Source organism: Drosophila rhopaloa, unplaced genomic scaffold (genome assembly GCF_018152115.1).
Source record: "Drosophila rhopaloa isolate 14029-0021.01 unplaced genomic scaffold, ASM1815211v1 contig_2, whole genome shotgun sequence".
Lineage (NCBI taxonomy): Eukaryota > Metazoa > Arthropoda > Insecta > Diptera > Drosophilidae > Drosophila > Drosophila rhopaloa.
The window spans coordinates 21437801-21457753 of NW_025335083.1; the positions used below are offsets into that span (position 1 = coordinate 21437801).

Genomic DNA, 19953 nt, shown 5'->3' on the forward strand with positions numbered 1-19953 from the left:
TGCGTTAAATCACGAATCTTTTTGTATTTATGCAGTTTTTTTTTTGAATAGTTTCATTGACCGTTAACTTTGCATGCAGAAAGACTACAAATATATATGGTAAAATTATCTAAGTTAACAATAGTAAAAGTTCTTATTATTTATGATAGTATAAATAAACGATTTACGAATTATTCAAAAAGAACTTATTTTTAACTCAAAATGGATTGAGTCATTACTTAATTTTAGTTTTGGCTTAGGTCTTCAGTAGTTAATTTCGGTGGTATTTTTCCGATAACATATTCGATATATCGATACATCGTGATTGTTCACGTTAGGCTACCTCTAGTTTAAACGCTTCTCTTTCTTTTCGACCACGTGGTGCAATTGGTTGGTGGTAATATCCAAAGCGTGCTGAAATTTTTGGCGAAATTCATGTAACAAAATGTCGGAAACTTCAGAGGACGAACAGGCGCAACTGCAAAGCAGCGACGAAGAGGAGGAGCTGAGTGGAGAGGAGGAGCAGGACCCGGAAGATGACGAAGAAGTGGAAAATGATGAGGCGGCGGAAAGTGGCAACGAGGATGCAGATGCAGCTAGTGGCTCTGAAGGGGAAGAAAACGCAGCTGAGGATGAAAAGCTGACATGGAAGGATCTCGTATGTGCCTGTCTCCAAAATAACCTCATGGATACGTTCTAAGCCTTATATTTTCCTTTAGGGTCTAAATGATACTTTGTGCCAAGCCTGTGACGAACTGAAATGGAAGGCTCCCTCCAAGATCCAGCGGGAGGCTATTCCGGTGGCCCTGCAGGGCAAGGATGTGATTGGACTGGCGGAGACGGGCTCCGGCAAGACTGGAGCCTTTGCCCTGCCCATTTTGCACGCCCTGCTCGAGAATCCGCAGCGGTTTTTCGCCCTGGTGCTAACGCCCACGAGGGAACTGGCCTTTCAAATTGGGGAGCAGTTCGAGGCTCTTGGTGAGTTTTTTTTTCCAGAATAGAAGCATGAATGTTACCCAAACTATTACATGATAATCCACACAATGATGTTAAACCTGCTTTGATTTTGTTTATCAACGAAAACATGAAATTATTATTTTCTTATTCGTCACTACCTCTGAGTTCAAATCTTAATTGTAATCCTTCGTTTAATGTAGACTGCCCAAAACTAATGCATATTACTCTGAATTCCAGGTAGCAGCATTGGCATCAAGTGCTGTGTGGTCGTCGGCGGCATGGACATGGTGGCCCAGGGCCTGCAGCTGGCCAAGAAGCCGCACATCATCGTTGCCACACCGGGTCGCCTGGTGGATCACCTGGAGAACATGAAAGGCTTCAACCTGAAGGCTATTAAATACCTGGTCATGGACGAGGCGGATCGCATCCTCAATATGGACTTTGAAGTGGAGCTAGACAAGATACTGAAGGTGCTGCCGCGCGAACGCCGCACCTTTCTGTTCAGTGCGACCATGACCAAGAAGGTGAAGAAACTGCAACGCGCTTCGCTTAAGGATCCGGTGAAGGTTGAGGTGTCGAACAAGTACCAGACGGTGGAGCAATTGCAACAGTCGTATCTGTTTATCCCCGTCAAGTACAAGGATGTATACCTGGTGCACATCCTCAACGAACTGGCGGGCAACAGCTTCATGATCTTCTGCAGCACCTGTAATAACACAGTTAAGACTGCCCTGATGCTTCGTGCATTGGGATTGGCTGCCATTCCCCTGCACGGTCAAATGTCCCAGAACAAGCGTCTGGCCGCTTTGAACAAATTCAAGGCCAAGAATCGTTCGATTCTCATCTCCACGGACGTGGCCTCTCGCGGCCTGGACATTCCTCATGTGGATGTGGTGGTAAACTTTGACATACCCACGCACAGCAAGGACTACATCCACCGTGTGGGTCGAACAGCGAGAGCGGGTCGCTCCGGCAAAGCCATCACCCTCGTCAGTCAATATGACATTGAGCTGTACCAGCGCATCGAACACCTCTTGGGTAAGCAGCTGCCATTGTACAAGTGCGAGGAGGACGAGGTTATGGCTCTCCAGGAGCGAGTGGCCGAGGCTCAGCGCACGGCCAAGCTGGAGTTGAAGGATCTGGAGGACACTAAAGGTGGCAGGGGCCACAAGCGGGGCGGGGACAACCACGACGATTCGGAGCACTTCACGGGCGCCCGGAAACGCATGAAGCCTATGGGTGGAGGTGGGGGCGCGAGCAGAGGAGGAGGAAGCAGTGGTGGAAAAAAGGGTTTCGGCCAAAAGAACTGGAGCAAGGGCAAGCCAAGGAGATAATACAGATATACGATATAGTTAAGTTTCGATTTTATTTAGTGCTACTCTATAATAAAAAATAATTGTACAAATAATTTTGAAATTTGTGATTAATGACGAGTTGGGGATTAAAAATGAATTCAAAAAAAAGTTTTAAGCTGAATTAAAGTCCAATAAAATCTGGAATTTCCAGATATCAACCATTCAAATGTTTTCATCTTGGAGATCGACGGAAGCGAATTCAATTTTTTACGGAAATCTAAAAAATGTCGATTTTAAACTTAGGAAAAGAAAACACGTATTATTAAAGAAAAAAGTCACTTTTCATTTATTAATCAATTCCGCAATACATAAAATTGTAAATATGGCAAATCCTATAATTACCTTTAATATGATATTTTTAATTATGTCAAGTGTGGTGCAGAAATACTGCTAAATGTCAAAAAGAAGCTGAATCGATACCAGATCATTTCAGATATAATTACATTCGTTTGTGATGCTTTATTAAACTGTTAGTATGGTCAATGGAGTTATGGAAACTATAGTTTCCATTTAGGTTATTAGGGGTTATTGGTGGATCCCTAAAACTAGGGACTTCGGGCTGTCCTCTAAAAGATGTTCGCAGTTGCCCGGCTGAAATAAGCGGAGGAGGACTAAAAGCGACTCCTGATACTCGCGAATTCGAACTGGAATACTCATTTTGAATATGGCACTTCGATGCGTTTGCTAGAAACGACATAATAGTTTCGTTGGCACATATAGCAGTTGGTTGAAGCATTATCAAATTGGCAGCCTTTAAAAATTTCTCTCCCTGGTCTACAGACGATTGAAGTATTGTAATCAAGTTTTCTAGGGGCATCGTGAATTTATAATCCTTGTCCAGCTCAATTAGCTTGTCATAATAATCTTCCCAGTTGGCGCTCGAAACTATACGTAATATCATCAGTGTCAAATCCCTAAACTTGTGCGCCTTGCATGGTATCCAAACATGCTCCATAATGCAGGCCACGGCCTTGTCCTGGAGGCCGCATTTATTGAGAGCTCCATATGCGTGGGCCACCAGAGGCGCAGAGATGCCTCTGTGCAAACGGCAGTCGGACAGCATATTCAGCATACGCTCCCGGAGCTGACGTAGCTCGAAGACGTCCACAAAAGAGGTGAAGTATGTTTGGAAGAGCAAATTACATCTCAGCGACTGTCGATAGACATTTACCAAGGTCTCCTCGTCCATCCTTATCAAACGGCTCTGGACTTCGCCCAAACTGCTCAACGAGTGATCGCAGTTGAACGAACGGCACTTGTTGTCCACAGACTGCATGCATTTGACCCCAAACAAGGTTTTCATCCAGGAAGTATCCTGTTGTTTGGGCTGGGATATGGCGACGGGCAACTCGGGGATGTAAGGTTGAATGCTGGCACTAACCATCGGAACTGCTTCGGGTGGTACTCGATATGGTGGTGCGAAGACCGGCATTGGCTCTTTAGCCCGTCGAGCAGCTGTTGCCTCTTCCCGCTGCTTGCGACTGGATGCAGCTGCCGGAAGATCAGCCAGTGGCCGTTGCGAAGGTTTGGCAGAAGTCTTCTTTTTCTTCTCCAACTCCTCCTGTTTGTAGAGGCAACGCATCACTGGCGGTTGGGTCTTCAGCTCTTCTGCGGTTAATTTGGGTATCCGAAACGACTTTGTGTTCTCCACTTTCGGCCCTTTTGCTTCGACAATAGGCTTAAGTGTTTCTATCAGTGGCTTTAAAATTGATTTGATTTGATTTCCTGCAGTTTCTTGCTGAATCGGTTTGGGCTCAGGCATAGTCGCTGTAGCTTTCGATTTATCATTTGGTTTAACCTCAATATTGTCATCTTCGAGACTACCACAGGAGGCAGCCACCGAGAGCACATCGTCGTCTTCCTCCTCGTAGTCTAGTTCTTCCTTTTCTCCCAAGATGCTGCCCACCAAATCTGACTCTTTCACGTCCACCGCCGACAGAGTCGGCAGCTTCTCAAAGAACTCCGTGGTGTTGGCCAGCTGATGGTCGATTTCGCTAGGCGTTTTATTGATAAAGTTTTCTAGACAGCGGTCGATCTCCTCTACCTCACGGAACAACTCCATCGGCGAGTTAAGCAGCTCAATCTCGTTGGCCACGTTATCATCTTTTGGGTAGAGTTCATTTGCGCTGGCTTCGCCTCCGCCAACGGGACTGGTTAGGTCCATGGCGTCGTCCACTATTTGATCTTCGCTGATGTCACATTTTTTGGACACATAAGGCTTTCGTCTCTGGTGCTTGTCCTCGAAACTAGACCTATTGTAGTTGTGCTCGTAGAGATGGCTGGGCCTATTGTTTGGCTGCCTCCTAAACATATTGGACTTTCGGCCAACATTTTTTCCAAGGGTTCCATCTTTTGGTAGGCATTTCAAATTCATCGGAGTCGGTGGCATATGGGCTGGCATAGGCGGCGTTTCGGAGCTTATCTGTGGCAACAAAAGGAAGTGGTTAGGTATTGTAAAGTCCATGAAACTGCTTACTGCTTTTACGCTAACGTTTTTTATGCTCCTTTTCTTGAGGGGTGGTGAGTTGTAGGATTTGGGCTCGTTCCCCTGAAATCGGGGGTTTTCTGTCTGCTTTCCAGATGATCTTGACGCGTTTTGCGGTTGCTGAATGATCTTCTCGTGCGCTGATGCCTTAATGTTTAACTGCTGAGTTTTCTGCAATAGTTTTGACGGTGTATTTTGCTTCGATGGTGCTTTAAGATGGTTCTGAATCCCTTTTAATTGCTTCTGAGCCACTTTCTGCATAGGTTTGGAGGGTGGCTCTATAGATTCCGCCTCCAGTCTGACCTGCAGCTGGGCTTTCTCTTGGAGCGAGGGGCGTCCTCTTTTGCGCTTTACTTGCCTAGTGTCAAAAGTCGAATCTTCGGCAGGAGCCTCCTCTTTGATGGGGGCGTCCGATTTTGGTTTATTGACCTTCTTTAGCCATTTGGAGAGCGGCATGTGGTCATCTAATTCGTCGCTTGATTCCTCCGAAAGCTGTAAACTGGTCTTTGACCTTGACTTTGGTAAACCATTATTGCGCTTGTGCAGCAGATAATTAACTGGTCGCTTTACAGGATTGTTTACTAATGTGTATTGTGGACTGTTTGTAAAAGCACATGTATTACGACGCTTGATCAAGTTAGCTGAAGAACCACTGGAATCCCGTTGTTTACAGAGTCTGAAATCTGGACTATGTGTGGGAAAAGACGAATTTCGACGCTTGGGTGTCTGGCAAGCACTAGAATAAAATGGCTCCGTGGTACTCAAGCCGATTTCATTTCCGGAGGCACATGAATCTTTCTGGTTGATGGGATTAAAGATAGAAGCATCAGGGAAGGTAAATGTATTTTGGCGCTTTGAACCACTAAGGCTTGACTCTCGGCTTTTGTTTGGCTTCCAGAAAGCATCATTGGACGCGTATGGATAATGATCCTTGGTACTAGCCTTTAAAGCTTTTGTCTCTTGAAAAGGAGCAGCTATGGAATACATATGTTTGCTGGGACTAGGACTTTTAGGTCGACCGAATTGCGACATGGTGTCCCGACGCCCGTTGGGATAAGGAGCTTTGGGAGGAACAGAATGCGCCGTGGAATGCCGGCGCTTTCTGGAATCGGTGGGTGGATGAGATTCTGCAATCTTCGGAACTGTGGCTATCGATTTCCGCAAGGTTTCCCTGGGTCTGACCAGGAATTGGTTCATAAGCGGCGTGTAGGGATTCTGTTGGTGAAATAAAAACAATTAAATTTGCACAACAATCCGCAAAACGCTTACAATGTTGCTTTGGATGCAGTAAGGATTATCCCAGCTTTGAAGGAAACGTTTGTAAATCTCCGCCCATTCCGCCGGCGGAAGCGAATCGGTGTGCACTTTGGTTAAAATCTGCTGCCAGCAGGACATTTTATCCCGCATCCTCATTGTTTTTTTTTCTTTTTTTTACGATTAAATATAAGTTATATTTCGTTTGGACACGCGTTTGCAAGTTTGCGGTTCTTTTCAGTGTGACCAATGGCTCTTTTCAGTGTGACAATGTGCTTTCATTAAATACGAGAAATAACATGTTATTGTATCATGGCTTACACGCTGAAACGGTCATATTAAAAGTTGTTGAGGTACTTTTTGTCTCGCATTTAAAATGTTTGGAATCTTGGAATCTATTAATTCTGCTTTTTTAAAAATCAGGTTTAGATTGTACCGCAAAGTAATTGTGATACGGAAAAGTATAGTATAGTTGTCCTCAAAAAAGATGAACAGCATTGGTGTTTAACAATATATGTATATTTATAGGGTATATCAACTTCGGCCCGAAATTAGCTTTCCTTTCTTGTTTATTTTCCATTTTGGAAAACTAAAAACAATTTAAGTTAAGACTAGAAAAAACCCGCTTTACATTGAATCTATTTGATTTCTTCGTGATCTATATAAACAGATTATTCTACTTTAAAAAACTTTGTGTTTTAAAAAGATAGGCCTTATCAAAAGATTTTGTATTAACCACCGTTCATATTTACTGTTTTGCACCATGTCAAGTTTAAAATATATTAACAAACACACACGATACAAAGTGTGCGTTTATGAATTTATTGGTTTTGCTGTTAGTGTGGCGAAATTACAAGGAATTAAACTAATTAAAATTTCTAGACGATATAGACAAACCAAAAGTCAGAATTGTACTAATCATAAATATTTGCACAACGCACGCGGCCAGTTGCAGTGTAGCTACAGTCGTAAGATGTATGTTCCGCCCGCAGTTAGGAGCACTGTACGTCAAACAGCTCGCAGATGCCTTCGTCGCTTTTTAACGCAAAGTTAAAGTCTTCCTGGGGTGGATTCAGCTGCACCAACGGCGGGTTTTCTGCAAACAGAATAGGGGAAAAACCAGTTAGGGGGAAAAACACTTTGAAAACTGCAAGAAAAATCTAACCTAGATTCGGATCATCGGGATAGAATCTCCGCAGCGAGTGCCCGGACAGGTAGTTTTGGAAGATGATCTTTGCCGTCAGCTCGTTCTCCAGAAGCTTCATCTCCTCCTTCATCTCGGGATTGCAAGAGTAGCCGTGCTCATCGGTGACCACATTGCCCGTGCCCCCCGGAGCGTTACCATCCTCGCTGGAGTGCGACGAGGTCGAAGGCGAGGGCGTGTCCAGGCGGCGATAGTCGAAAAACCCATCCGCATCGTGCGGATTTGTGGTGCTCTTGCCCTGGTTCGTCACTAGGCAAATGTCGATTGTGCTGCCATTATCCAGCGATACGCTTAGTTCATACTGCAAAAAAAGTTATAAAGTCTTACAAATTATTCACTGCTACAGATGTGCTTTTGGGTTACAATAAACTTAAGAAAACAATAGAATGATATTCATTAGTTTAGACATGGATAATTTCAAAAAAGGCCGAAAGTTGCACAATCGAAATATATCATATAGCATATAATGAGTAGTGTAACGCACATGATTACGTTTGATATCCACTTCCTCGTCGTAGTTCGGTATGGTGAATACGGAATCATCTCCAAATATGTCCAGCAGATCGTCACGTGTCACATAGGCATAAGAGCGATTGGAAGGATCCTGCATTACGTAGCGTAAATTCCGCTGTGCGTATTCCAGCTGCTTGTCCAGATCGTCCTCTTGCATTTTCAGTTGATTGGTCCGGCTTCGTGCTAAGTCGTAGTCCTCCTGGTCTTTTTCATTGTTAAAGCCCCCGCCGCTAATAAAATTACGTTAAAAAAATTAGTATACATATAAAAATTTCACAATTAGGATCGAAAAAAGCTTGATATCATATTAGAAAGTTCTAAAAAAAAATGATATTCCGATCTCTTGTACCAATGGTAATATAGAACTCTGTTTACTTAATTTGTAGTCAATTTATATATCGAAGTAAGTCACAAAAAGTTCAGTTAAATTTTGGAGTATTTCACCCTATTTTGTAATTCAAGAAAATTGGTACTAACCATTTACAGATATAATCTAGTTAAAGTCATTTTAAATTATTGAAGATCAAAAATAAGTTTAAAAATTAGTGCTAATAAACAATATGGTTTAATTTTAGGCAAATTTCACCTTATTGTACAGTATTTGCTGTATATTAAAAGTTCAGCCCGCTATTGCCACCCCACTACGCGCTATTTACAGGTAATTTCAACTTTTAAGTTAGAGTTGGCCTAGTTTGCAAATGCAAATGAGCACCTACCGCCAGCGCACTAGGGAGCAATGCCTGCCCTTATCTATAAGTCCAATGCCCTCCAGAACATTGGTAATATCGTATATTCTACGCTTCTGCACGTCCAAGATTTTGGTGGCCTACGATCGAAGAAAAAAAACTGGATTAAAGAGGTATAAGACAAGTGAACCAGGAACATACTGCTTTCAGATCGATGGAGCCGCCGTTGGCCTTCATGAGTTCAACGAACTTTTGGGTGAGCAGGACCAATGAGCCCACGGAGCGCTGTTGTCCCGGCTGCGGTTGCGATTGTGAATGCGACGGGGACTTGATAGGTGTGGGCGGATCCGTGGATATGTCCATGCTAACGGACACGGGCTCATATGCCCTCGACTGGGCAGGAGATTCGTCCGGTTCCACCACGTTGCCCGCGCTGCTCATCATCATCATCGAGGAGGAGGTGCCCGCTGCGGAGCTGCTGTCTCTTTTAACAATACTCGCTGTTTTTCGCTTGTGCATGGTCCGCAATCGATTCGACTACTCTTATCCCGTTCTGGTAACTCGTTGTGTGCCTGCACTCGATATGCACTTGCCAATAATAAGGAATTATTTGTGGTTTGGAGCGAAAATTAAATGAAAATACGAATGTTGGCGCTAGGTTTGCTTTCCGCCATTTATGTCACTTTTTTCTATTCTCTTCTCATTCTTTGTGCGCAGTGTGGCAAAGCGACGCGTCACTAGGCGATAGTTCATTAATCAATCGATATGCGTGCACTTTGCAACACTGGAAATGGGTTTTGAACTGGTTAAAGTGTAATTCTTTACTTATTTATATTTTTATTTAACTATAAAAACAACTGCAATTTGATTCTTGTATGTTAATGTCTGACTTATCCTGCTTCTCTTTTATTAGGCCATCCACTTCCACTTATTTCCACTCGACCTTAACGCTGATTTCGTTTTTGAAGACATAGTACTTTTTCGGTGTGTTTTCAACTTACGACGACTGATGCGTTCGCTCTTCGATTACGGTTCATATTAAAAGTATTTATCCTTTGACTTCGCCTCACAATTTTTTATTTGTAGAAAACATTCATTATATTTAATATTAACTAACACAATTAAATTTGTCAAAAAGTTTCTTTAGTCCATGAATAAAATGGAGTTAAGGGCCTTAACTTAATTTCAATATGATTAAGAGGATCTGTTTTCCAAATATCTGTGACATGATGAGTTCTTCTCCTAATTTGGTCTAAATATTAAAATGTATATTTTTTTTAAATCTCTTTAGAACATTTAGTTAATCATTCAATTTTGCATCTTTTTAATAAAGTTGCAGTGTCAATTTCTGAAAGATAAAAACTTTTTTTTTGGTCTTATTGAAATTTAAATATTTATTTTAAATATCGCATAAGCATGGGGCGCGCCACGTTTTCTAGGCCAGCCAACGGCGTTTTGCAACACTGCTATCTTTTGCCTCTTTTGTTTTGTTCGCTTGTTCTGCTTTGAAAAAAATCAACGTGCCCTGAGCTCAACCTTATATTCAAGCTGAAAGGTTTTAAAAATATTGTGATTTAATAATACACCGATAACATGCCAGCCAAAATAAAACCGAGACTTTCGCGTGGTGTGCTGGACATGAAGTTTATGCAGCGCACAAAGGTCAAAGTGGAAAAGGAGGCGGATGATGAGCAGAGTCGAGCACTGTATTCCAATGAGATTAACCAGAAGATGATCAACTCCAGCTCGAACTTTTTGGTGGAATCAAGTTACTCCATATGCGCTGGACTGATAGACGGACGCCTCAGTTTCCGGGGCATGAATCCGGAACTGGAGCTACTCTTGGAGCAGGAGCTGGCGGAGAAGCAGGGCCGCACGAAACCGGAGCAGCCCAAGGAGGTTTCTGACCAGGACATGGCCAAGGCTTACTACACCAACAAGGCGCCCACGGTCACCGGCAGCATGGGAAAAAAGTTCAGCACCAAGAAGGACTTCAACAGGAAGCAGAATGGCGACGATAGGGGAAATACGCACCCCAAGAAGAAACAGCATTTCAAAAAACCCCGCTCGGATGACGATTAGTTTACTCCTTAGTTCTTACCCACTGACCTAGCTAATAGTTAAATAAAAATACGAATTCAATTGGATCCGCTCAGTGGTTGTTTCACCGCCTGCAGTGCATAGCACATCTGAGTGTTGTTGATCCAGCGCCAGGTGTTGCTCCAAAAATCGTAGGTGCTTCCATTCACCAGAACCGTTTGGCAATTCACTGCAAGATAAGAGAAAATGGATGTAAACTACAGTTGTCAAGTTGTTGGCAAGTGGCATTTTCTTCATAGATTGCAGGGTTTAATTCAAAAAGGTATAAAAAAAAAATGAGCCCAAATAGGAAGGACAAAGAAGAATTGAATCAGCTATAATGGTGTTAAAATTTTATAGCTTAAACCACTTTGTGCCGAAAAAAGGACCTTGGTACCAATCTTGAATAGGTAAGAAAATAACCCACTTGTATCCAAAATACGCTGCACATCCAGTGGCGAAATCATCTTGTCCCAGTGATGTGTTCCCTTGGGTACCAGATTCAGCACATACTCGCTCAGGATAACGCCGCCGAACCAGCTGGGTATGGTTTTGTTCAGGGTGGTAATAAAAATAGATCCTCCCGGCTTCAGAGCTCGCACACTGGCCTCTAGCAGGGTCACTTTATCGTCCACATGCTCCAGCACTTCGGATACTATTACTCCATCATAAAATTCACAATTGGCCTTGGCATGCTGGTCCACGGGTTCCATTTTGTATAGAACATTGCTAGCCAGTTCCGAACTGAAACACTTAAGGTGATCCCGAGCGGCCTCAATCAACTTCTCGCCGAGATCAATGCCCGTGACCTGGGCACCCAGGCGCGCCAGTTGCTCCGTCAGCAGTCCCCCACCGCATCCGACCTCCAGAATGTGCTGCCCCTTTAGCACTTTGGTGGTATTTACGTAACCAGGCTCCACTGTGCCGCGTGAAACGATGCCATCTCTAATGAATGGAACCCTATAAGGGGGACAATAACTCTTTAGCAAAACATACAAATCACCATAAATTCGTATAGCTTACCTAATCTCGTTCAGGGCATGCAAAGCGCCCATGGTACCATTTTGATTCCACCACTCGGACGCATGATTTTCGTGGTGCCTCACTTCCTTTTCGGTGCCGGCATCCAGTGACGTCGCTGTGCTGCTGCTCCTGGCAGAATTTCGCAGCAGAATACCTGCCAGTGATTGCCTCAGCCCACTGGAATGCCAAATTGTGTAATTTGATCTATTATTGCAGTTTATATTTGTATTTACCGGCTTGCAAATACCAAATTTCGTAGCATTTTGAAAGCAACAACACACTTCAACTAAAACAGCTGACTTTGCTTGGCTGCAAATTTTGAAGGCAGGAGCGTATACAAAAGCTTTGAAGGGGTTCGAAAGAACCGTAGCGAAGGAAATGGTATGTAAGTATGTAGTACAATTACATTTTAATAAAGAACCACTATTTTCTATGATTGTACAAAGATATTGAGATATTAATGATGTTACATTTAATTTGACTACAACATATGTTAATAATGAAAATAAAACATTTTATTATTTTCGTTGAATACCCTTTTTACCTTTGGTGTAGCACCCCTTCGACTCCACCCCTGAAAAGTAGGAGACATTTAGAGGGGACCCAACGGAATAAACCGCTCTCTCGGAACTGTGGGCAACGAAACAGTTCCGATCGTTGGTTCTTTATCATTCTTTATTTTTCAATTCAAGAGAGAACCGCAATCTGTCTTTATCGATAAAGATAACAAAAGTCTTTGTGGCTAATCGCGAATCTTGTAGTTTTTCGTAATGCCGGAATACAAGAAGCTCGAAAACCAGGAGGCGGATGTGGAGAGTGCCAATGTCCAGGAAAACGAGGCGCAACAGCGGCCGGCTGCAAGTCAGCAGGCGGGCCAAATGGTGACAGTGTCCTTGTTCATGCTCCTCTTCCTCGGTAGCTCATACTTCCAGGTATTCTATTTTACAAATATACATATATATTCTTTAAAAGACTAGTAATCCTTTCTTTAGCCCCGGCCACGGCTCCATAACTATCGTGGGGGCAGGGGTCATGGAATGGAGCGGAAGGATGACTGCGACATCCAGCTGGTGGAGTCTATACCCATTGGCCTGACATATCCCGAAGGCAGCCCAACATTCCTAAGCACCCACGAAGCCTGGCTTCAATTGTTGGACAGCGCCAAAACATCGCTAGACATAGCTTCCTTCTATTGGACACTCAAGGGCGAGGACACGCCCGGGGTAACGGATAACAGCACTCAGCCCGGGGAGGAAATTTTCGCCAGACTATTAGACAACGGGAATGGCGGCAACCGGTCACCCAGGATCAAGATCCGCATTGCACAGAGTGAACCATCCAGTGTTTCACCCAATTTGGACACAAAGTTGTTAGAGAGTGCCGGAGCTGCAGAAGTTGTGAGCTTATCGTTTCCCAAGTACTTTGGCAGCGGAGTCCTCCACACCAAGCTGTGGGTGGTGGACGAACAGCACTTTTACCTGGGCAGCGCCAATATGGATTGGCGGGCACTCACCCAGGTCAAGGAGATGGGCGTGCTCGTCCAGAATTGTAGGCAACTAGCACTTGATGTGGCCAAGATTTTTGAGGAGTACTGGTATCTGGGCAACAGCAAGGAATCAGTGATCCCCAATTGGGACTATTCTTACCACACCAATAACAATTGGGAGTCGCCCTTGCAGCTAAAAGTGAACAAGAACGTTAGTATGGAGGGCTTCCTGTCCAGTTCACCGCCTCCTCTTTCGGCATACGGACGAACAAACGACCTGGACGCCATCCTAAACACCATAAATTCGGCCATTACATATGTGAACATTGCGGTTATGGATTATTATCCACTGATAATCTACGAGAAGAACCACCACTATTGGCCTTTTATCGATGATGCACTGCGCCGGGCAGCAGTTGAGCGCGGCGTGGCGGTGAAGCTGCTCATATCCTGGTGGAAGCATTCCAATCCCAGCGAGGACAAGTACCTCAAGTCACTGCAGGATCTGAACTCCAAAGAAGACAAAATAGACATACAAATTGTGAGTACGAAGCTAAAGCACAAAAAATGAAATACGGTAAATGATGACCAAGTAATATTTAAAAAATGGCAATTCTAACTTTTACGATATTGAAGAACACACAAATAATTACCCAAAGTGACCGAAAATTTCATTATCAAACTTAAAATCGTTCATTTGTTCTTTTCCAGCGCCGCTTTACTGTGCCCGAAGACACGAATCAGGAGAAGATTCCCTTTGGCCGGGTGAACCACAACAAGTACATGGTCACTGATCGAGTGGCTTACATCGGTACTTCCAACTGGAGTGGCGACTACTTCACCGATACCGCCGGCATCGGTCTAGTGCTTCAAGAGACCCACGAAACTGAGTCCACACACAACCTGAGAAGCGATCTGCGCAACGTATTTGAGCGGGACTGGAATAGCAAATACGCCACTCCGTTAAAATAAGCTCCCCATGTCGTTATTTTATTCTACAAACATTAATCCGATCCCAATGTTATTTAAAATATTCACGCTTCCCACAAATTGTTCAATCCTATTCATTGCTTTTATTAATTTTTGATTATGCGTGAGGGTAAATAAAGGGCTCGTTTCACGGCCATAACAGAAAATACAAAATAATACATGTACTCTGTGAAGTGGAATAATATAAGTGTATAACGTATGTACAGTGAGCAAAAAATCATATACTAATCAAATTCAATATTTCATCTTCGGTTTGCAGCCTGCACATGTTTTGCGTCTCATTTGTGACATGTGTCTTAACTGCATTTAACCAAGCTGCCTTGCTAGGCACTAAATATACGTTAAATACTCTTTTCAACTTTAACTTTTGAACTAAGTTTAGGTTGGGCGAACGCCTTTGTCGTCGTCTACGTGAGAATCGGTATCCATCTGAGGGTGCTCCTCCATCACTTGATGTTGGCGCCGCGCCTGAGAAAGTTATTGCTGGCAATGCTCTTTTCAATTGCCACGTGAATGGAGGAAACGCGGGCCAGAAGCGTATTGTAAATTAGCAGCAGACAGCGAGCATCGATAGCTGGAAAGGAATTTACATTAGACTGGCTCGATTCAGGAAAGACAATCCCCGACTCACCTGCATAGAGAATCTGCTCGCGGCGCAGCGGTCGATTGGCCCAGTTGGAGCACTGGTTGGACTTGTTTAGCTTCTTGCCGAGACACGCCAATGAGAGATCCGTCAGGGCGTCTCCGGTCCGGTTCACATTGCCGTAAGGAAGCTCAACGCCGAAGCGCTGTTTCTTCAACTCCAGCCAGAGATTTCGCAGATCCAGATAGTGGTTAGGCATTTGTAGGCGCAGCTGCAGCGGCAGGGAGCGCTGCAGAACGCTGAGATCGCTGACCATGGAGAAGCCCACCTTGAGGATGTTCACGTTGTTGAAGATGTTCGCGCCCAGCAGCCGCCAGTGCTCCGATCGCAGATTCTCCCTCGCCAGACAATCGATCAGATAGACATTGTGGCCCGTGGCGATCTGTAGGACGCACAGCTGGCTATCTCCGCACACGTTTTGCATCCACTCCGAGTCCAGATAGATGGTGTGCTCCTGCTTAAGGTGGTTCAGCATCTGATCAAACTGTGCCGCTTTGTCCACAATGAAAAGGCACTCGTCGGGCAGGTCCATGGTCAGGTACATATCACAGCCACTCGCCGCGCCTGCTTCTTGGCTGGCGCACTCCCGTCCTGCTGCGTTTCCAGCGCCATTTTGGGAGACCTGGGACTTGATCTCCAGCGGACAATCGTTCGGATTAATATTGAACTCCGTGTACCAATAAATGGCCTCCAAGTGGGCCCCCGCCGACGCAATATAGCTCACAAAGTCCTTGCGCAGGGCGTAGTCATAGGCATGGACACTTACCAGCTCCCGAAAACTTGCCAAGTTGATGCGTGCCTTCTCGTACTCCCGGTACAGGTAGTGAAGGTAGCTGCACGTCTTGGTGAACTTATAGTTGGGAGTGACTGCCTCATCGAACCCGTATTTCTTGGCAAGCCTCGCCACGATTTTAGCAATGGGCCTATAGCTGAGCACGTGGTGGGAGATTTTCAAGTTCTTGTAGCGCCTGAAAGGATAAAGTATGAAGTAAAACAAGTTTGAATTATAATAGAATTCCACTTACCCCAGCAAATGCTCACAAAGCTCTATAACCGGCTTATCCTTATGCAGAAGCGAGTCTAAGAACTTTACGAATGGCAGGCGCTGCTGTGTGGCATGGTCAAGATACTCCTCGGCCAGCGGAAGTTTCTCGATTGCAATCAGCGGGAAGGCCAGCTCCAGCATGTCGAACTCGTGCGTCAACTGCAGGCTGATGGACCACTGGGTGACCTCCTTATAGTGACCGTCGTCCAGGAGCTCCCGCAGCTTTGGCAGAAGTAGATCGCGGATTTCGCGCAGACCGAAGGCATAGATCACAGCATTGTTCAGGGCCAGCAAGCCGGAGGTTTTGACAAAGTTGAAGGCTATCATGCTGGTGTTGGGATCACAGCCCTCGCTGAGATGCGGGAACTCTTCGTGGAGCTTGCACGCCGTGTCCAGCACAAAGTGTGACAAGCTCTTCGGTTTGATGTTGCTGCTGTCGGGGCAGTTGGCGAAGATTTTTAGGGCCAGTAGCAGCGGATCCTGTTGGCCCATTAAGGCCTTCCCGAATTCCTGACGCAGATGGGGCGACTTGTTCTTGCTGTACATGTTCCACTTCTCGCGAAACAATTTGAAAAAGTTCTCAGCCTCCGCGTCCAAGGTAGCATCGAAGTTGCGCCCGTTGATCCCAGCACCTGTTGTAATGTCCTCCAGGCGCTTGATCTTTAAGTTGGCCATCAGATTCTCCATCTCCTCCTCGTCCGACTCGAAGCCGGCGGGTATAGCATTGTACATGTGGCTTTTGCGTGCCATTTTCCACCGGCGCCTCTTGTTCCGAAGAGCGAAGGAAGTGCAATTGCCAATTGCAACAGCAATTGACAAGTTAAAATTTCGCCTGCGACTTGCCGTGTCGCCAACAACAAAAAAACGCTTGCAGAAACCGCCAATATTGGTGGCAATTTGTCGTTTTTTGCTACAAAAACTAGCTAATAGCTTCTGGCAATTAATTACTATTATTTTATATAGCGCTAGATATTATTTTCTTTATTTTATTTAAATCTTTAAATTGTTCTGCACTTTTACGCGTAATGAGAATAATAATTTAAAATAAATATTTTTTTACACTTTTCAATATTAAAGTCCTGGCTTGCTAAGTTATTTTGCAAATTCTTAATTAGCAAATTAATTTTAAAGTTTAGACCCGACTTCTTTGCTGACATTTAGTAATTTAGCATAGTTTCTTCAAATGTAAATCATATATCAACTTTAAGCTATTTTTTTGTCGTTTTTTCTAGCTTCGATTATAGCTTAATAAGCATTTCTCATTTTCAACGCGATGGCAACACTGCCTCTTGTGCTATGTGGCAACTCTGTTCAGCGGTACACGTGCGATTTGTTTTAGTTTGCTCGTGTAAAAATGAAGTTGGCTTCAAAAAAAGTAAAGACCCTGGGCAAACCCAAGCCCGGAATCAGCAAAAATAAGCCCGTTAAGGATGCCCTCAAGAAGACGAAGACCAAGAAGGGGGAAAAACACTCTGAATCCACGGCTAACATAAAGAAATCGAAGCAAAAAGACACTGCTCCAGTGAAATCGGGAAATCCTGCAAAAAAAGGAGCCAAGAAAACACACAAGGAGGAGCTGGAAGGACTCAAGGATATAGATCCAGAGTTCTACGATTTCCTCAAGAAGAATGATAAGAAGCTCCTCGAGTTTAATCTGCTGGACAGCGATGACAGCGACGACGAAGAAGATGAAGACAAAGGCAAGAAGGCGGCTGAGCGAGAGAGCGAGGAAGACGAGGAGGACGAAGAGAAGTACCACAAGCCTAGCGAGGACTTGGCCGTGGCCAGTGATGAAAGCGACTTCGATGACGAGGAAGATGACGAATCCGCCGCTGGAGGCACCCAGAAGATCACCCTCAACCTGTTGCGCCAGTGGGAGCAGCAACTGGGCCAGGCTAACGTCTCCATCGATATTGTGCGTAAGGTGATACAGGCCTTCAATTCAGCCCTTGCCAGCATCTCGGCTGATGGGGCTGATGGCGGCGAGAACCAGCCCAATGCAGCCGCTTTTAAGGTCGTCGGGGCAGCCGCTTTCAATGGAGTCATCCAGCTCTGCGTGCTTCATCTCCAGCCCGCCATTATCCGAGTGCTGGGCGTGAAACCCAACAGCAGTCTGCCACTGCACAAACACAAGAAGTGGGTCAAGGTGCGCGGCTGCCTGCGATACTACCTCACCGATTTGATCCGTCTGGTGGAGCAGGTTTCTAGTGCCAATATCCTGGGGGTCCTGCTAAAGCATCTGCACCAAATGGCCGGCATGGTAGTGCCCTTCTCAGCACTAGGAAAGACCATCCTGAAGCGCCTTATTGTGCTCTGGGCCACTGGAGATGAAACAGTCCGAGTGTTGGCCTTCCTCTGCATCCTGAAGATCACCAGGAAACAGCAGGTTAATATCCAAATAATCTATATATAATATCCATTTTACTAACTTTATGAAATCTTGCAGGCCACCATGTTAAATCACGTTCTGAAAGCCATGTACCTGGCTTATGTGCGCAACTCCAAATTCGTTTCACCCAATACTCTGCCTGGGATTAACTTTATGCGCCGCTCGCTAGTGGAGATGTTCGCCTTGGATCTAAACGTGAGCTACCAGCACGCCTTTCTTTACATTCGGCAGTTGGCTATTCACCTGCGAAATGCAGTGATCCTGAAGAAGAAGGACAGCTTTCAGGCCGTGTACAACTGGCAGTTTGTCAACTCCCTGCGCCTGTGGGCCGATCTCCTGGGAGCGAGTGCAAACAAACCGCAGTTGCAGCCCTTGGTTTATCCCCTTGTTACCATTGCCACTGGTGTGATCCGCTTGATACCTACCGCTCAATACTTCCCGCTGCGGTTCCACTGTCTGCAGACGCTGATTTCGCTGGCCAAGGAGACCAATACTTATGTGCCAGTGCTGCCGCTGATTGTGGAGGTATTGAAGAGCAACACCTTCAATCGAAAGCACTCGGCGGTGTCGATGAAGCCGCTGCAGTTTACCTGTATTCTGAGGCTTAACAAAGGACAGCTGGCCGAAAATGGCTTCCGGGATGAGGTGATCGAGCAGGTCTGTGGCCTACTGCTGGAATATCTTGCTCATGAGTCCACCTCGCTGGCATTTAGCGATTTAGTGGTGCCCACTGTAATGGCCATTAAAGCGTATCTAAAGGATTGTCGTAATGCTAACTACACCCGCAAGCTGAAGCAGGTTCTTGAGAAGATCCAGGAGAGTGGCCGCTTCATAGAGCAACAGCGCGGCAAGAGCAGTGTTAACTTTGACATAAAGGACGCCCAAGCGGTAGCCGCATGGGAGCAGCAGCTTCGCCTGAAGCGGACTCCCCTCGACATTTACTACACCAGCTGGTTAAAAACGCACGAGACCAAGAAGCGACGACAGGCGGCGCAGACAGATGAAATCAATGCGGACTACGATGTACCCAAGTTGAAGAAACTGCCGGCGAAATCAGGAGTGCCTGTGAGGAATGAGAAAGGCGAGATTGAGCTGTTCCCCTCAGATTCCGAGGATGAAGGTGATGATGGCCTGGCCATGGGATCAGATGACGACGATGAAGAGGAGGAAGTGGTCGAAGAGGAGGAAGTAGAACAGCCTAAAGCCAAGAAGGCCAAAAAGGAGGAGCTGAAATCCCAGCCAGCAGTGGCGGAAGATGATTATGACGAGGCTGGCGGAGCCGTGGATATAGTTAAGGACTTGGACTTAAACGATTGGTAGAACATTTAAGATCATTTAACTATATTTAAACATTAAATTCTTTAAAAATACCAAAGCAAAAGTTACTTTTCGGGCGGCTCTTTGCCGGGAATAAACTCGTACTCCTTGTACTTGGGGAAGCTTCCGATTGTTGGTCCGTCCACCTGTTTGGGAAGCGCCTTGTCGTCCTTGCTCTTGGAGTAGGTAGCCTCCAGCTCGGCAGCATTCCGCTTCTTCATGTCCATGATCTGGAGGTTCTTAACCAGCTCCTCGCGAGTGGGCGGTTCATCGCGACGGCCTCGCAGCCACGCCTCCCACTCAGCGGTCAGCTCCTGGTCAAAGGCTTCTTTGTCCGCTGGCTCAAACCACCGGGAGGGCTTCCTTTTTCCAATCGAAGGATTCGCCGGAATCTCGAAGTACTTATTGCCGAAATAGTCCTCCCCAATGTAATCCCCACGAAACTGACGCGGCCGCAAGGACTTCCAAAAGTTTTGGAAGATAATGCCGATCACATCGCGCGTCGGCTTGTTAGCCATGCTTTTTTTAAAATGCTTTATTATTTTTCG

The 19953-nt window shown here is 45.3% G+C and overlaps 9 protein-coding genes across 10 annotated transcripts; 4 read left to right on the top strand and 5 right to left on the bottom strand.

The window, feature by feature from the left end:
- Nucleotides 1-329: 329 nt before the first annotated feature.
- LOC108051661 (probable ATP-dependent RNA helicase DDX47) lies at nt 330-2344 on the top strand. The gene is made up of 3 exons (XM_017133830.2): nt 330-637; nt 699-957; nt 1174-2344. Exons 1-3 carry the CDS (start codon nt 425-427, stop codon nt 2268-2270), a joined length of 1569 nt encoding a protein of 522 aa, XP_016989319.1. The 5' UTR covers nt 330-424; the 3' UTR covers nt 2271-2344.
- A 233-nt stretch (nt 2345-2577) lies between these two features.
- LOC108051660 (protein deadlock) lies at nt 2578-6673 on the bottom strand. Of its 2 annotated transcripts, XM_017133829.2 has the most exons (3): nt 6046-6673; nt 4783-5991; nt 2578-4713 (listed from the first exon to the last, which is right to left on the bottom strand). In XM_017133829.2, exons 1-3 carry the CDS (start codon nt 6187-6189, stop codon nt 2731-2733), a joined length of 3336 nt encoding a protein of 1111 aa, XP_016989318.1. In that variant the 5' UTR covers nt 6190-6673; the 3' UTR covers nt 2578-2730. The 2 variants fall into 2 exon arrangements, with proteins under 2 accessions (XP_016989318.1, XP_016989317.1); XM_017133828.2 differs by having other exon boundaries at nt 2578-5991.
- Nucleotides 6674-6796: 123 nt separating this feature from the next.
- Nucleotides 6797-9152, bottom strand: LOC108051663 (transcription factor E2F2). The gene is made up of 5 exons (XM_017133832.2): nt 8635-9152; nt 8464-8573; nt 7719-7977; nt 7196-7535; nt 6797-7126 (listed from the first exon to the last, which is right to left on the bottom strand). The coding sequence occupies exons 1-5, from the start codon at nt 8950-8952 to the stop codon at nt 7023-7025; spliced, it is 1131 nt and encodes a 376-aa protein (XP_016989321.1). The 5' UTR covers nt 8953-9152; the 3' UTR covers nt 6797-7022.
- A 748-nt stretch (nt 9153-9900) lies between these two features.
- On the top strand, nt 9901-10580 carry LOC108051667 (M-phase phosphoprotein 6). Its single transcript, XM_017133837.2, has one exon. The coding sequence runs from the start codon at nt 10027-10029 to the stop codon at nt 10513-10515; it is 489 nt and encodes a 162-aa protein (XP_016989326.1). The 5' UTR covers nt 9901-10026; the 3' UTR covers nt 10516-10580.
- On the bottom strand, nt 10485-11874 carry LOC108051666 (ubiquinone biosynthesis O-methyltransferase, mitochondrial). Its single transcript, XM_017133836.2, has 4 exons — nt 11769-11874; nt 11536-11712; nt 10940-11472; nt 10485-10702 (listed from the first exon to the last, which is right to left on the bottom strand). Exons 1-4 carry the CDS (start codon nt 11795-11797, stop codon nt 10572-10574), a joined length of 870 nt encoding a protein of 289 aa, XP_016989325.1. The 5' UTR covers nt 11798-11874; the 3' UTR covers nt 10485-10571.
- Nucleotides 11875-12144: 270 nt separating this feature from the next.
- Nucleotides 12145-14164, top strand: LOC108051665 (5'-3' exonuclease PLD3). Its single transcript, XM_017133834.2, has 3 exons — nt 12145-12467; nt 12528-13562; nt 13733-14164. Exons 1-3 carry the CDS (start codon nt 12306-12308, stop codon nt 13991-13993), a joined length of 1458 nt encoding a protein of 485 aa, XP_016989323.1. The 5' UTR covers nt 12145-12305; the 3' UTR covers nt 13994-14164.
- Nucleotides 14072-16574, bottom strand: LOC108051664 (exonuclease mut-7 homolog). Its single transcript, XM_017133833.2, has 3 exons — nt 15680-16574; nt 14643-15622; nt 14072-14585 (listed from the first exon to the last, which is right to left on the bottom strand). The coding sequence occupies exons 1-3, from the start codon at nt 16447-16449 to the stop codon at nt 14458-14460; spliced, it is 1878 nt and encodes a 625-aa protein (XP_016989322.1). The 5' UTR covers nt 16450-16574; the 3' UTR covers nt 14072-14457.
- A 420-nt stretch (nt 16575-16994) lies between these two features.
- On the top strand, nt 16995-19458 carry LOC108051647 (nucleolar complex protein 2 homolog). The gene is made up of 2 exons (XM_017133796.2): nt 16995-18085; nt 18146-19458. Exons 1-2 carry the CDS (start codon nt 17054-17056, stop codon nt 19406-19408), a joined length of 2295 nt encoding a protein of 764 aa, XP_016989285.1. The 5' UTR covers nt 16995-17053; the 3' UTR covers nt 19409-19458.
- LOC108051649 (NADH dehydrogenase [ubiquinone] 1 alpha subcomplex assembly factor 2) lies at nt 19408-19930 on the bottom strand. The gene has a single exon (XM_017133798.2). The coding sequence runs from the start codon at nt 19921-19923 to the stop codon at nt 19471-19473; it is 453 nt and encodes a 150-aa protein (XP_016989287.1). The 5' UTR covers nt 19924-19930; the 3' UTR covers nt 19408-19470.
- Nucleotides 19931-19953: the final 23 nt, after the last annotated feature.